The following is a 12,819-nucleotide window of genomic DNA, read 5'->3' on the forward strand; positions in this document are numbered from 1 at the left end:
TGAAAATGTGGGAAAAGAGTTATAGAATAAAAGAACAGCCTGCCCTTAGCAAAGGGATTTAATATCCTCTCTGCTCTGTTAATGGATTTTTTAACATTTCTTGTTGGTTACAGAGCTCCATCATCAATGGGCTTGAAATGAGAGGCTGCTATGTGCTAGAAGATGAGGGCAATCTGACTATAAAAGGTTTAGTTAAAAAAAAAAACAAAACAAAAACAACTGATATGTAAACAGACAGTGCTCTCTGGCCTTCTGCTCTTTCAGACTTACTGAGGGTTTTGGCTCTTCTGTGGTGCAGCATGAATACTCCTGTCATCAGCGCAACCTCTCTCCTTGTTCCTGTTCTTTGTTAGCACAGACAGACTAGCAGCGCCTGCAGCAAAGGGCCTCACATGACGTGGTTTACCATGGCCATGATTCTCCTCCCTCTCCCTCTTTTATCCATTTCACAGTAGCTGGCAACGAAGCTGGAAAGCGGAGTGACAGAGGATAACTACACTCATCTCTGCCTAACACCTATTGCATGGTCAGGATGCGGCCAGAAACAGGCTTCTGCTCCAAAGCCATTTCTGCCCTTGGATGCACACATAGCTGGGTAAGACTTCATCAGAAGCTCCAGGTGTAGGTGACAGCAGGATGTGGTGAGATCAGAGGTGATTCAGGGCACTGCTGTAGGTAACTGGGCATTTTGCTGGGATCAGTTTTCAGGGAATTATTTTTACTGTTAATCACAGCACGCTGCTGCTTTACAGAGTTTTACAACCATATTGTATAATGAGGTGTTTCAGTTCCTTTTCCACAGCAATTATGAAAGCAAAAAAATGAAATGCTAGATGTGGAAAAACATTCAAATTAAACTTTTCAATCCACGTGCAAGTTTTCAGAAAAATCTTTTTCAAAACAAACTAACACATTTCAAGAAAAGGTTACTGATTTCAGCGAAATGACAGAAGTCAGGCATAAAACCACTTTTGACTATTTCTGCCATCTGCTCAGAGAGCCAATCTCAGCCTTCACTGTTACAACCTGAGACCAAATTTAGACCCTGACTCATTGCAGTGCTGGCTTAAAGCACACTTACAAGTGCACCTCTATGTGGCATCAATTATTGTTTAAAAGAAAAAGAAAAACTTCTGTTGAATGATTATATGCAAGTTTCTGCAGCTCAGCAATGCAAAATAGTGTTACCTGCCTTGGGGTCAATCTGGGAAGCAAAAAAAACCGAAAAGGACATTTAGCTGAAATTTTACTTGATTCCTACAAATTAAACCAAAATTGCCAAACTGCTTTCTAAGATTTTACCTGTCCCCAGGAACAGCTTCAATGCATCACTGAAACTCTCCAGGGTTAACAAAGATTTGCATTATCTCAATTCACCCTAGATTTAAGTAGGAATAAGCCAAACTGATTCAGGTCATAACTTTTCTCATCTACATGCGCAGCTTGCACCAGCATGATAATGTCATTTGTTGCCCAAAGCCTGATTTAAAGTATTGACCACATAATTATGTTACTGCTATCAGAGATAAGGAAAACTATAGGCATAAACAGCCTAGGTAGCTACAACTGTCTGGCCTGTACACTGATATAACCTGTGAAAAAAAAAATCCAGTAAATTCCATCAAACAACTTTGCTTTTAGTAAAATGATTTCCAGTGCAAGAGGAGCTGTTTGTTGGTGGGATGCCTCTGAAGCCATGGTGTTTATTTATTTATTTATTTATTTGGGGGGGGGGGGGGGCGCTGGGAGGGGGGAAGATTGTTATGTCAGATTGCACTGGCACAGATGGATTTTACTAACAGGCAGCTGGGTCAATACATGTATTCAGATTTAGGAGATGGAGCTGTCATAAGCAAAAATAGCTGAAATTGTGAACACTAATTGGCAGCAGATAACTGTGTGTATGCACGTGTGAACATCCAAAACTGAATTCCTGAACCCTAAAGAAGGAGCCTGCTCCTTGCAAGCGGTATGGCTGCTTGGAAATTTTGATAACACTTGGACTAAACAGAAGTGACACATCTCAAATCCTCCAGCTAATAAAAAGACATGAGACAGACCCCTCAATTAAGAGGCTAATCGTGCTCTGTTCTTCTTTTTGCACAGTCTACTTACACTGGAGAAACTGTAGGCTTCGTTTCCAGAAGAGCTGGTGCTAGAAGATGGATTTCTGAAAAGAAGCGGTCTCAGAGAGAACAAGGTGAAGACTCTGGTCAGAGAGAAGATCCTGATAGTAGGGAAGTGTCTTGGAGATGAGGCAGCCATGGAGATCAATGTTGGGGAAGGTCCATGGACCTTGGCCAGGGGTGCTCAAGATTACTAAGTGTAAGCAGCATCACTGCAGGAATGAACATGGTTCTTCAGTATAACCCAGTGTCTCCTCTATGTTGGCATTTATGCTGCCTTGCCTATAAGAGGTCAGCATTATTTCTGATTCTTTCATTAAGCAACAGGCTCAATTTTACAGATGAGGCATTTTGAAAGAGCATCTGTGAGAGATGCACCCAAATTCCATCAGTCCTAAGTGCTGAATTTTCTGTTGCTCTCAGAAAAATCTGTTTCAGCTAACAAAGAATTTGTTGCCCTTAGAGAACACCACTAAGCAGTACAGTCTGCCAGAGCATTTCATCAGCTTGTTATGGAAAAAACTGCTTGTCAGAGGTTGTTGCTCATCTGCTGCTCTTCAAGAGAAACCATTCTGTGTCCTCCCTTCTGGTGATATTTAAGATTTGTTGTACTCAGAGGTCATTTGTCCTATCCAGAGATTATTAATGGAAAATGGATTTTTATGCTCAGCTGAGTTGAGGGACAAGGTTTAGAAAAACATCTTTGGTGTAACTTCTCCATGTTTATTAGCTATAACAAACATTACAAGACAGACAACATCTTAACATGCAGCTGTAAACAGATGTGCAGATGAACCCCTGATGATGCCAATATGTTGTGCCTGCGTTTAGAGAGGTAGACAAGGTGTCACTTTATGACACTACTTTGTCCCCATGTTTCAGAAAAAGACCTGGGGCAGCACTGAGTCCGCCTAGAGAGTTTCATATGCCACAGGGATTGTAAAGCCTGCTACACTTCTGAGAGTTGCAGCTTGAAAAGCAAGCTATATTAGCATTGCAAATACTCATTCCCTCATCAGTACACAACCCCCATTAATGTATAACACTACACCAATCAGGGAAATACTGACTATGGCTTTGTAGTTCACAACGACTCAGAGACTATGCCATCCATAACCCATTTCCACTCTTGGCTGGGAAAGTGGAATTGTTTTCAAGGGAGGAAGACGCATACTTCCATCCCTTTTATTAAGAACAAGTATTTCAAGATTTTCAAAATCATTGCTTGCATGTTTTAAAGGAAACTATAACATAACCACAATTTCCAAGCACAGAACACGTCTTCAGAATTTGAAGAAAAGGAGGGGATCCGTGTATGTGCAGCACCCTTCATCACATAAGATAAACTTATGTCAAAGAGGAAAAGTTACAGATTCTGTATAACCTGGAAAATTAAACTTTATGCAATTTAGAGTAGATAACTACTTAACTTGCATTTACTTGCATTCATATTACAAAAGCAGAAAGAGTCTGGGAGAAGTGATAAGTCTCATCAATCAATGCTTCATATGAGCCACAAGAATCACTGCTCTCTGAGACATATTAAGGACAGCAACAAGCAATGGTGGGCAGGCATTTTACTCCACATGACGGCAATGCCCTACTTGAAAAAACATTTCTGACAATTGCCTCATTTTATGGTTTTTGCAACTTCTAACAAGGTGGAGCGCTTAATAATTTCCCTTCTAGATGATGCTTTTGTCAGCTATATGACAATGTGTTATCCACATAATAGTGATACTTTGGTCGACAGAAGGTTGGTTTCAAAGAAGATGTATCTAATTTTCTTCTCTGAAAACACCTGATGTCCCACATGAGCTCAGAAAAAGTACATAGAAGGACATTAAAAAAAAAAAAAGTTTGTATTCTTCTTCATTCCTGGGTCTTTAAAAAAAATTAAGCTTACCATTACGTTCCTCTCTAGGGCTGATCTCAGGAGCAATGGCCAGTACCGAGCAGTCACAGGGACCTAAGATAAGCATTACTTCAGCTACATTGGTGTTTTTCAATGTACTTTTGGGTCATAATCATCTAGGCTAACATCACTGAAATACTGATTGTAGATGTACTGGAAATGTTTTTGTTTTCAATCTAGTTAGGCAGCAAATGTTGGTCAACATCTTTAACGTCTCTTTTCACTAAGCATTAACTGCAATTTCATATTAATAGCAATTTTACAAAAATTACAGTGAGCTTGGAAATTATCTAGGAACAAATGTGAAACATGCTTGATGCTGTTCAAGGACAAATTTGATTTTAAAATATATTTCCACCCTCTTTTCTCAGCTAAGCTGTTCCTGATTATCCAATTTACTGATAACATTCCTGCCTCATCTCAGAGGAGGAAGCCCTCCCAGAGGATAAACAGGCTAAATATTTCCTTTTCAATATTTGCCTTAAAGTATGTTTAACTATTTATTACCAAAGAAAAATACTAATTTAACACATGTATAATGTCTGACCCTCTGTACCTACTTCACAAATGTGGGGCTGCACAAATAGGATATTTTTTGTCACATTTAGAAGAAATAGGAGAGGTACCCATGAAACATATCTATACTACATATACTGTATGCATGTCTACTTTTCTTTCCACCTTTTCATCCACACTCTATTTATTTTGCTATACAAACTATCAATTTTCTGGAAATTTTACAGAGTCCAGGTGACATTGTCTATACCTGACTAGTCTATAACTAGCAGTTAACTGCATGCTGCATAAATTGATTCATGTAGCACTTAACTTCCTATTTCCAGCAGGCTTTTGTTTAGCTCTTGTTAGAAGGCTCTTCCTGGGAAGATCTACGCTTATGGAGAATTATTAACTCAAGAAAGAAATCATAAGAGAAGCTTGGCTGAGTATTAAGCTAGTAGATATGTTAAGATCATTATTTTGCATATTTTTTTTTCAAATGTTTGTTAAAAAAAACAACACAATGTTTCTTTTAAACTCTTGCACAGCAGGTCAGAGGGGACTGAACTAATCCTCACTTGCTCAGTGATGCTCAAAAGTACTAGAGGATTTAGGTGCCCAGATCCATTCTGAGTCAACTGAAGTGAGAAGCTAATTCTCCTAAATCCAGGACTAGCTTTACTGGAGGGAAGGAGAAGAGACAATGACTTTAGGCCATTTAAATAACATATGGGTTGACACCTGGTAGCAGTCATTGACAAGGTTACACAACTACTCCTTTCCCTCACAATCAAAACCAAAAGAGGCTGGATCCAGATTTTTTTGAAAACCTCTTTCCATAGGGAAACCTGTTGCCCACTTGCATTAATAACAAACTATAATCAAAGACACAATACTATACCATAACACACTATCATTTGGAAAATGGACCTGGGAAGGCTCAGCTGTGACTGCACAAGCCCATTGGAGAGGTGGTCACAAAGCTTCATTCACAAGCTGCTCCAGAGGCACCTCCTCCTCACTGACAGCTCTTCACCCTTCTCCATAGGGGACAACTCCTGTGTTGTTGCAGTGGCAACGTGCATCTATCTTCCTGAGTTCATCTGGGCTGGCAGGTGTCAGAGGGACTGGGAGGAGGGGAGGGAAGAATGAACACTGAATGAATAACATTTTTTCCTTTAGCCTGCAAGAAAACTTTCAGAAAATAAAATTACCTTTAAAGAAAAAAAAAAAAGTTCTGGGGGAGCTTTCCAAACTACCATTGCTTGAAAACGCAATTTCATTTTGTGTAGATGTCAAGCAGTGGTGATCAACCTGTGACTGTTTATAGCATCCTTGTCTACCTGCATAAAGCTGCATAAATGCAGGCTTGGATCAAACCAGAGTATCTACTTGAAGCAGTGAGTCTGCAAGCTTAAAATAAAATGTCAAGAATACTCTTTATGAAGGAGCTGGTCAGACTGGAGGCAAAAAGCACTGACTGACAGTTTCTGTGAAATTCTACTATGTTTAATAATAATAATAAAAAAACACAACACATAAATTAAGGTTAGATAAACACTTTCTCAAACTATGGAGTCTTTCCATCACTTATTAGTTGCAGTTACTGATAGACTGGAAGAAGAGGTACAGATGTAGCGATAAAAAAATAGGGGACCATAGCTGCAAACTAGAACTCTCTTTTTTTTTTTTTTTTTTTTAAATCTCTTGCATTTGAAAAGCTGGGGTCACTTTATCAGTGTTGAGCCCAGCTTTATGGAGGAAGTTGCATTACCACGTTGAGGGGAGAAGATAGTTGAAAGTTCCAAAAGCCACAGCAGCACAGTGGATTAAAGAAACACAGGCTGTTTTTAAAAGATGTGGCCAGAAGGAATTATTCATGGCACTTGGATGGCTGGCTGGAGTTCCAAAAACACTGGGTAAACCAGAACAGACGGTGGTAGGAGTGAATCAGTACTGAAGAGACAGCACAATTTCACTGTTTAAGTGCACAAAGTGTACTATTAGTAGACTAAAGTAAGCTGTGCTAGTTTTTTGGAGTTATTATTAATTTTTATCTGTTTGTTTTTTACAGGTTTCTCTGTCTGCAACTGAACTAGTTCCATGAGAGAGGAGTTACTGAACAATTTACCTGCAAAAGGACTGCAAAGGTCTGGAGGACCTGCATCCAAACCAGAAACGTGATTGCCTTGAGACCAACTATAAATGCATATATCTCAGGTACCTAGGCCACAGGCTTGACTGTCCTGTTGAAGTTTCAGATTAAATTCAACCTTATATTGTCTGCAGATTGTGGGCAATCACTGCAACACACCTTTTTTTGAAAGGTGAACAGATACCCGTCCAAAAAACATTGCCTATATGTAAAGATTTAATGAAAACACATTTTGTTCCTGAATTTGTAGTCTTGTTGTTTCTGGTAGAATAAATATTACAGAATATCCAAGGGCAGCATGGCAGTGGTACGATCCAAAAGGACATGTTTTTAATTATTGTTGGATGTTGCAGACCACAGTTTCGTTTTGGTCATTCTGAATGCTTGTGGCCATCTACCATGTCTTTCCAGGCAAAGATACCCCTGCATGTATTCCAGTAAAGCAGGTAGTTGGTCAAAATTGTGTGTCAGAGTTGAGGTCAAGCAAGCAATGAAAAATGCTAGGTACACCTCAGAAACACAAAGAAACAGAGTAATGTTATAAATGAGTACCTCTTACCTTAAAACAGAGTTTAAAAAAAAAAAATCAACTTTCAAGTCACCTATTTTTGAAGGCAAAGTGACTTACTTTTTTTGCTACACTACTTATATTTGACTTAGATGGAAGTACATTAATTGCATGTAATATGCTTTGAATGTGTGGGAAATATTTTTTTTCCATATGAGTCAGCACAGGAAATGAACTGCAAATGAGTAAAATGTTGAGAAGTCTGGAGATTTTTTTTAAAAACACAATGTTTTTCAAGACTAGAGTACTGACATCACGTTTTCTTACAGAGCAAAGTACCACAGAGGTGACTGATGACACACCAGAGACTGAAGAAGAGCAAGAACTTCCTTCTGATCAGCATAGTTAAAGCCTGTAATCTGATGCAACATTAATTTAACAGTTTCTCTCTTTGCTAGTGCCAGACAGCTTTGCCTCCCTGTATTGGACATTGCCAAAGCTTACCACATTTTTGCTAAACACAGAAGATTGTAGATAACACCAAGCCAAAACATCTCTGAGTTTCTTTCATTTTCTTTTTGGTAATCTAAAATAAACAAACCAGCATCTTCTAAATGATGATTGAGCAATACTTTACCTTAGATACTTTGGTTTCCAAAATTTTCCCTTGTTGAGCTTAGATATTAAAATAGCAATAACAGTAATTAAAACTAAGAGCAAGAACAGCAAATCAAACAGTTTCTAAGAGTTGTACTGTGAGAGAATGTTCATGAGTAGGAAAATATGTAACCCATCATGGAGCTGAATCCCCATTCCTAAACCAAACAGCACCTGGAGCTCACAGTGGCAGAGGAGGGTGAATTCAGAGTGGTAAAAGAGTGAGTGGCAGAACAGAGTACAGAGCCCTGCTCCAACACACTATTGATTTGCTCTGAAATTACGTGAAGTATTACTGTTGACTTCAGTATTAAAAGTGAAGATTTTATCATGGTATTTGATGCTGCACAAAGGCCCCATTAACTTCAAATGGATGTTCTGTGCACTTTACAGAGCTGCCTTGTATCTGAAGTAGTCTCCCGTATTTCATTAGGCAGAAAATTACTGCTTCTATGTCAAATTTTCCTTCTGTTTACAGAGCTGGAGATTTAGCCCCAGTTTAGTACAGTTAGTAGGAACAGTGACTCCCGTCTTTAACGCGAGGTATAAATACACTATTAATACTGTTTTTTCTTCATTGAAAGTAAACCAATAGACAAGAGTTTCTTTTGAATATGTTGCTATACACTCTGGGATGCATGAAAAGCTTTTGAATGAGTAAATTTGCATTATAGTCATCCTCATAAACATCTTTCTCTGAACGCTGAAACCAATTATATGCATTTGGCTTTTATCTTATGACTGTACTTCTGTCAAATGAACAAACAGGTGCACATGCTGCATCCCAAAGGCAAAATTTGGCTCATGGTGCCTAACGATCAAGGAGAGATGATGCACATATTTTTTGTAGGAAGATAATGTTTCATGCTCCTTTGCTTTAATTTTGCTGTCACTGAAAAGAGCAGCACAGGGATCCTGCTGCCTCCACTCCCAGTGTTCTGTTCATGCTGAAGCTACAGACAGGCTCTGCCAGGCCAGAGACCAAAGTGCGTACTGCATGCTTGTGCTATGCACAGTTCATCATGCTGCCCCGTACCAAACAGAGCTGCTCATTTCATAGATTGGAGAGCCATTTAAGGTGAACCTGGAATCATTCTTGGTGGTAAAATTGAAACCATCTAAAGTCAAGCTGGGATTTTCCTGGACTCTTTCCCCCAGTCTTCAAAACATGTATCTAGCCGTTGCCTTTACTCTCATCAATAAGGAATTTAGAGCCATAGACTCATTACTCTCAACTGTCACTGCCCATAAAAATGCAAATAAATGGAACAAATAGGCTCCAAGTTGCAAGCATAAATTCAGAGCCCCTGCACAGAAATGTTTTTTTTTTTTTTTCAGTCTGCCTTGGGAGCAGGCTTGACATGATTTCCTGAAAAGCTGCCTGCTTTGCTTCACCATCCCCATGACCAACAGTTGCACAATTGACGTGGATTAATTGAGCTACAAACAGTAACACCCAGATCTCCCATGCTGCTTAAAATACCATACAGTGAAAATATGCACTGTGGTAAGGGTCAAAGACAGAGGATCACGTTAATAGAGTAGACTTTTGTCTATGAGAATAAGGGCACCCAGACTAGTGCATTATAATGTAAAATTCTTAACAACTTTTCTGGTCTGCTATACCTCCAACTGAAGATGTGTTGGAGGAGGTCAGAGCAATTCGCCTGACTCAGCCTGCCGCCAGACAAAAATAGGTTGCATTAGCTTCTTCAGCAATTATGAAAGGTTTCTTTTTCTAATTAAGAGGCTATGATACAGAATAGAAAAGGGAAGCCCACCGAGGATATAAAAGAAAAGGAAAAATTCAGAAGGCAGGTGGGGTTAAAGCTGATGTTTTGAAGCTTATAGTCATACTTCAGGACTTTCCTATCCCAGGCAGGATGCAGCCTAGCAAGGGAGAAGGGCACGGGAGTTTATGAACTGGAGTTGCTCTCTGCAAAGTTTGCTGCCAGTAATAATCTGTCCTGATCAGCAGTGTTTTGGAATAGTATTGCTGACTCGTACAGATTTGTGATCATACTAATCTCCATACAACTTTTATGAGAAGATGCCAGAAATGAGCACTTATATTTGCAGTATACATTTGTGAAACTGAGCTACAATAAAACATCCATCCACATTACAAAAAGAGACAAGTTCTGGGCCTGCTTCCATACAAGAAGTTATTTCATCTGCCTGTCTTCCAGACTTCCTTTCAACCTCTGGACTACAAAATTCCTTAACACTACTTTTCTCCTTTCCTCTTTGACTTGTTCTACCCCTTAAAGTACAAGTAACCTTAAGAGGCTGGAAAATAAGACCATGCATATGGAATCAAAACTCCTCTATTTCCCTGGATTCAGTAGAGTTGTGGTACAGAGAGGATGAAATCAAGACTCATGCATTTAATTCTGTAATTTTCAGAAGCAGTATTGTCTTGCATTGGAATTAACATTCTGCAGACAGCTGCCTCTTCCAAAGAATAATAGCTGCCCACACAAGTGTGTATGTGTGCATGGGGAGATGACACCGAGCACTGTCATGTGGAAAAGAATGCCCCATTCTTTGAGAAAGGTCAAGCAATCCTATCAGCATCTTTCAAGAACTTACCATACTTTTATACGAAAGGCAGTGACTTCCACATCAAGGGACAGCTTCTTACAGTAAGCTAGTTTCTAGCTTCTTACAGTAAGCTAGAAAAATTACAGGCAATAGTTTGTACTCAAAGATTTGTACTACCTCTACATGAAGCTAAACCAGTGTTTCAAGTGTTCCACTCCATTTACTGCCTAAAAACATTGGAATTTTATCACTCTTACACTGGTACACTGCCACTGAATTTATTTCTATCTACTGTGCTGGGACAACTAGATGATAAACAGCAAGAAGACCAAATCATGTGCATACCAAGCTAGCCACAGAGATGTGCATTTGTAGGACCACACTTCTGAATAGCAGCTCCTGCAGCTTCCCACAGTGGTCACCATGCACATTCTACACCTCTAGCCACTTGTCACCACTTCTTTCCTGACCTCTTCCTGTATAGTTCCATGGGCTGTTTCAGAGAAGAGAAAGGGAGAACCTTTAAAGGTACAGAGTTTGTATGAGGCTTTTTGAGTACCAGGGACAGGTAGAAGGGAGAGACTTAAATCAACAATCTCGAGGAATTCTGCAGTGTGAATTCAACTGTTATTTATCTGTTGACCTGGTCTGCTAAAACACGTGTCCTAGCTAGCCAACACATAAACACAAGTAGCTTGGAGACTACCACCCAGCAGATGCTACTGTCACCACAGTAAATGGGAACTGGGGGCACTGCAGGGCTGGGGGCAGTCACAAAGAGCAAGAGAGTTATAATTACTTCTGTAGAAAAGAGTAAGGATATTGGACACAAATTTGCAAGATCAGCTTCTGCTGATTCTAGTATAAAGTGCAACAAGGCTTGGGCTTAGTGCTCAGTGTAACCTGGATGAGCACAGAATTTAACTGTAGCAGAAACCTGTAGAATTTAACTGTAGCAGAAAGCGAACTGTGAGTGAATGTAGAGTTTACATCAGTTTAGAGCAGATGTGACATGAACACAGATCCTTTTTGTGTCAACTAGACATCTGAGCTCACACATTATGGAAAGGTCACCTTGCATGTTCTAACATGGATGCCCACACAGAGTTCAAAAATTGTTTCTTACCAACAATCATGTGGTTGCAGACATCACAGAAGGTGGGTTTTTTGAAGATGTGCTCCTGGAAGATGTGAGCCTTGTTTTCTGGCAGCTGCTGGGCTCTGGTGGGGGAAGATGCCTGGCTCTCTGAGCTGGGGAGCTGCCCTGTGCTCGTGCTCACCTCAGGCATCAAGTCCACTTGCAGTTTCACGTCACTGTTAGTCCTCTGGAAGAAATTGTCTGCACTTTTACTCCGCAAGCTTTTGGTCTTGAAGGAGAGTGACCGTTTCAGCTTCTGCAGCTGCAACAAATAACCAAACTATAATTAGTGCCTCTTCCTCTTCAGAAGCAAGGTAATGCTGTTGGTTTTGGTGTGTGCTACTGCTAAGCGAAACCACCTATAGCACCTAGGAGCAATCAGCAAACCTTGAACCACCGAAATAATAAAACTGACTCTAGAATTTAACTAGCAATTTCAAAGCAAGGCAAACAGATTCCTATTAGGAAATAACCCACTCTACATATGCTTTCTGATAGATAATAAATGCTTCTATTTGTTCTTTCTTTCAGGTATAACAGCAAAAAAATACTGCAGAGAGTTGTGCACATAGTCATTTGAAGAATATATCCTTTGTATCCAAGCATGAGAGAAATTAGAGCATTGCATGGTCCTTCAGCAGTCTGTAAAGCCATTTCAAGGACAGATGTTACATGACATTACAAGAAGAATGAATTCAGTGAATAAATTTGATGTGGTTATATAGCTTGAATTTGACAGAAACAGAGACTACATGCAGTTTTGACTGAGAATTTTTTTATTATTATTGATAATTTTCTTAAGGAAAAAAGTCTAAGGAGCAGTAGCCATATAGTTAACTAGTCACCTAGTAGTTAAGACATTAATTAATACTAGTTAATAGAGATATTCACTTATTTTCTTATACATTGCATTGTGTATTCCTTGTCAGAATATTAAGCATCACAATAGGGCATCATTAACTCAAATTTATATTATGATTCTTTAACCATAAACTGTCTCGTACCTTATCAGAGCTCCTCTTATCCTTCCCCCAAAAAAGGTTTATACAAGGCTGAGATGGGCACTAGGTGAGCCACAGAAGCTATCAGCACATCTAATAGACAAGTCTGTAGTTTTATCAACCCTGACAGCCCACAAATAGAGTCTGGGTAAAAGAAAAACATTGTGGGAAAGCCAGCTTTGCATCTACTTCATGTTTGTTAACTCTGAAGTGTAATATCTCCATCTCACATTTTACCTCAGCATTATTTCAACCATCACAAAATCATTTCAATCAG

General features: G+C 39.4%; 1 protein-coding gene across 5 annotated transcripts in view; it reads right to left on the minus strand.

The window, feature by feature from the left end:
* The window catches only part of STAC (SH3 and cysteine rich domain), a 95,405-nt gene that overhangs the window by 40,417 nt on the left and 42,169 nt on the right, over positions 1–12,819 (minus strand). For all 5 annotated transcript variants that reach the window (XM_040548584.1, XM_040548581.1, XM_040548585.1 and 2 more), the window contains one exon: positions 11,530–11,803. In XM_040548584.1, the coding sequence (XP_040404518.1) occupies positions 11,530–11,803 (274 nt within the window). The remainder of the gene's footprint in view (positions 1–11,529; positions 11,804–12,819) is intronic.

This window comes from Cygnus olor, chromosome 2 (genome assembly GCF_009769625.2).
Source record: "Cygnus olor isolate bCygOlo1 chromosome 2, bCygOlo1.pri.v2, whole genome shotgun sequence".
Lineage (NCBI taxonomy): Eukaryota > Metazoa > Chordata > Aves > Anseriformes > Anatidae > Cygnus > Cygnus olor.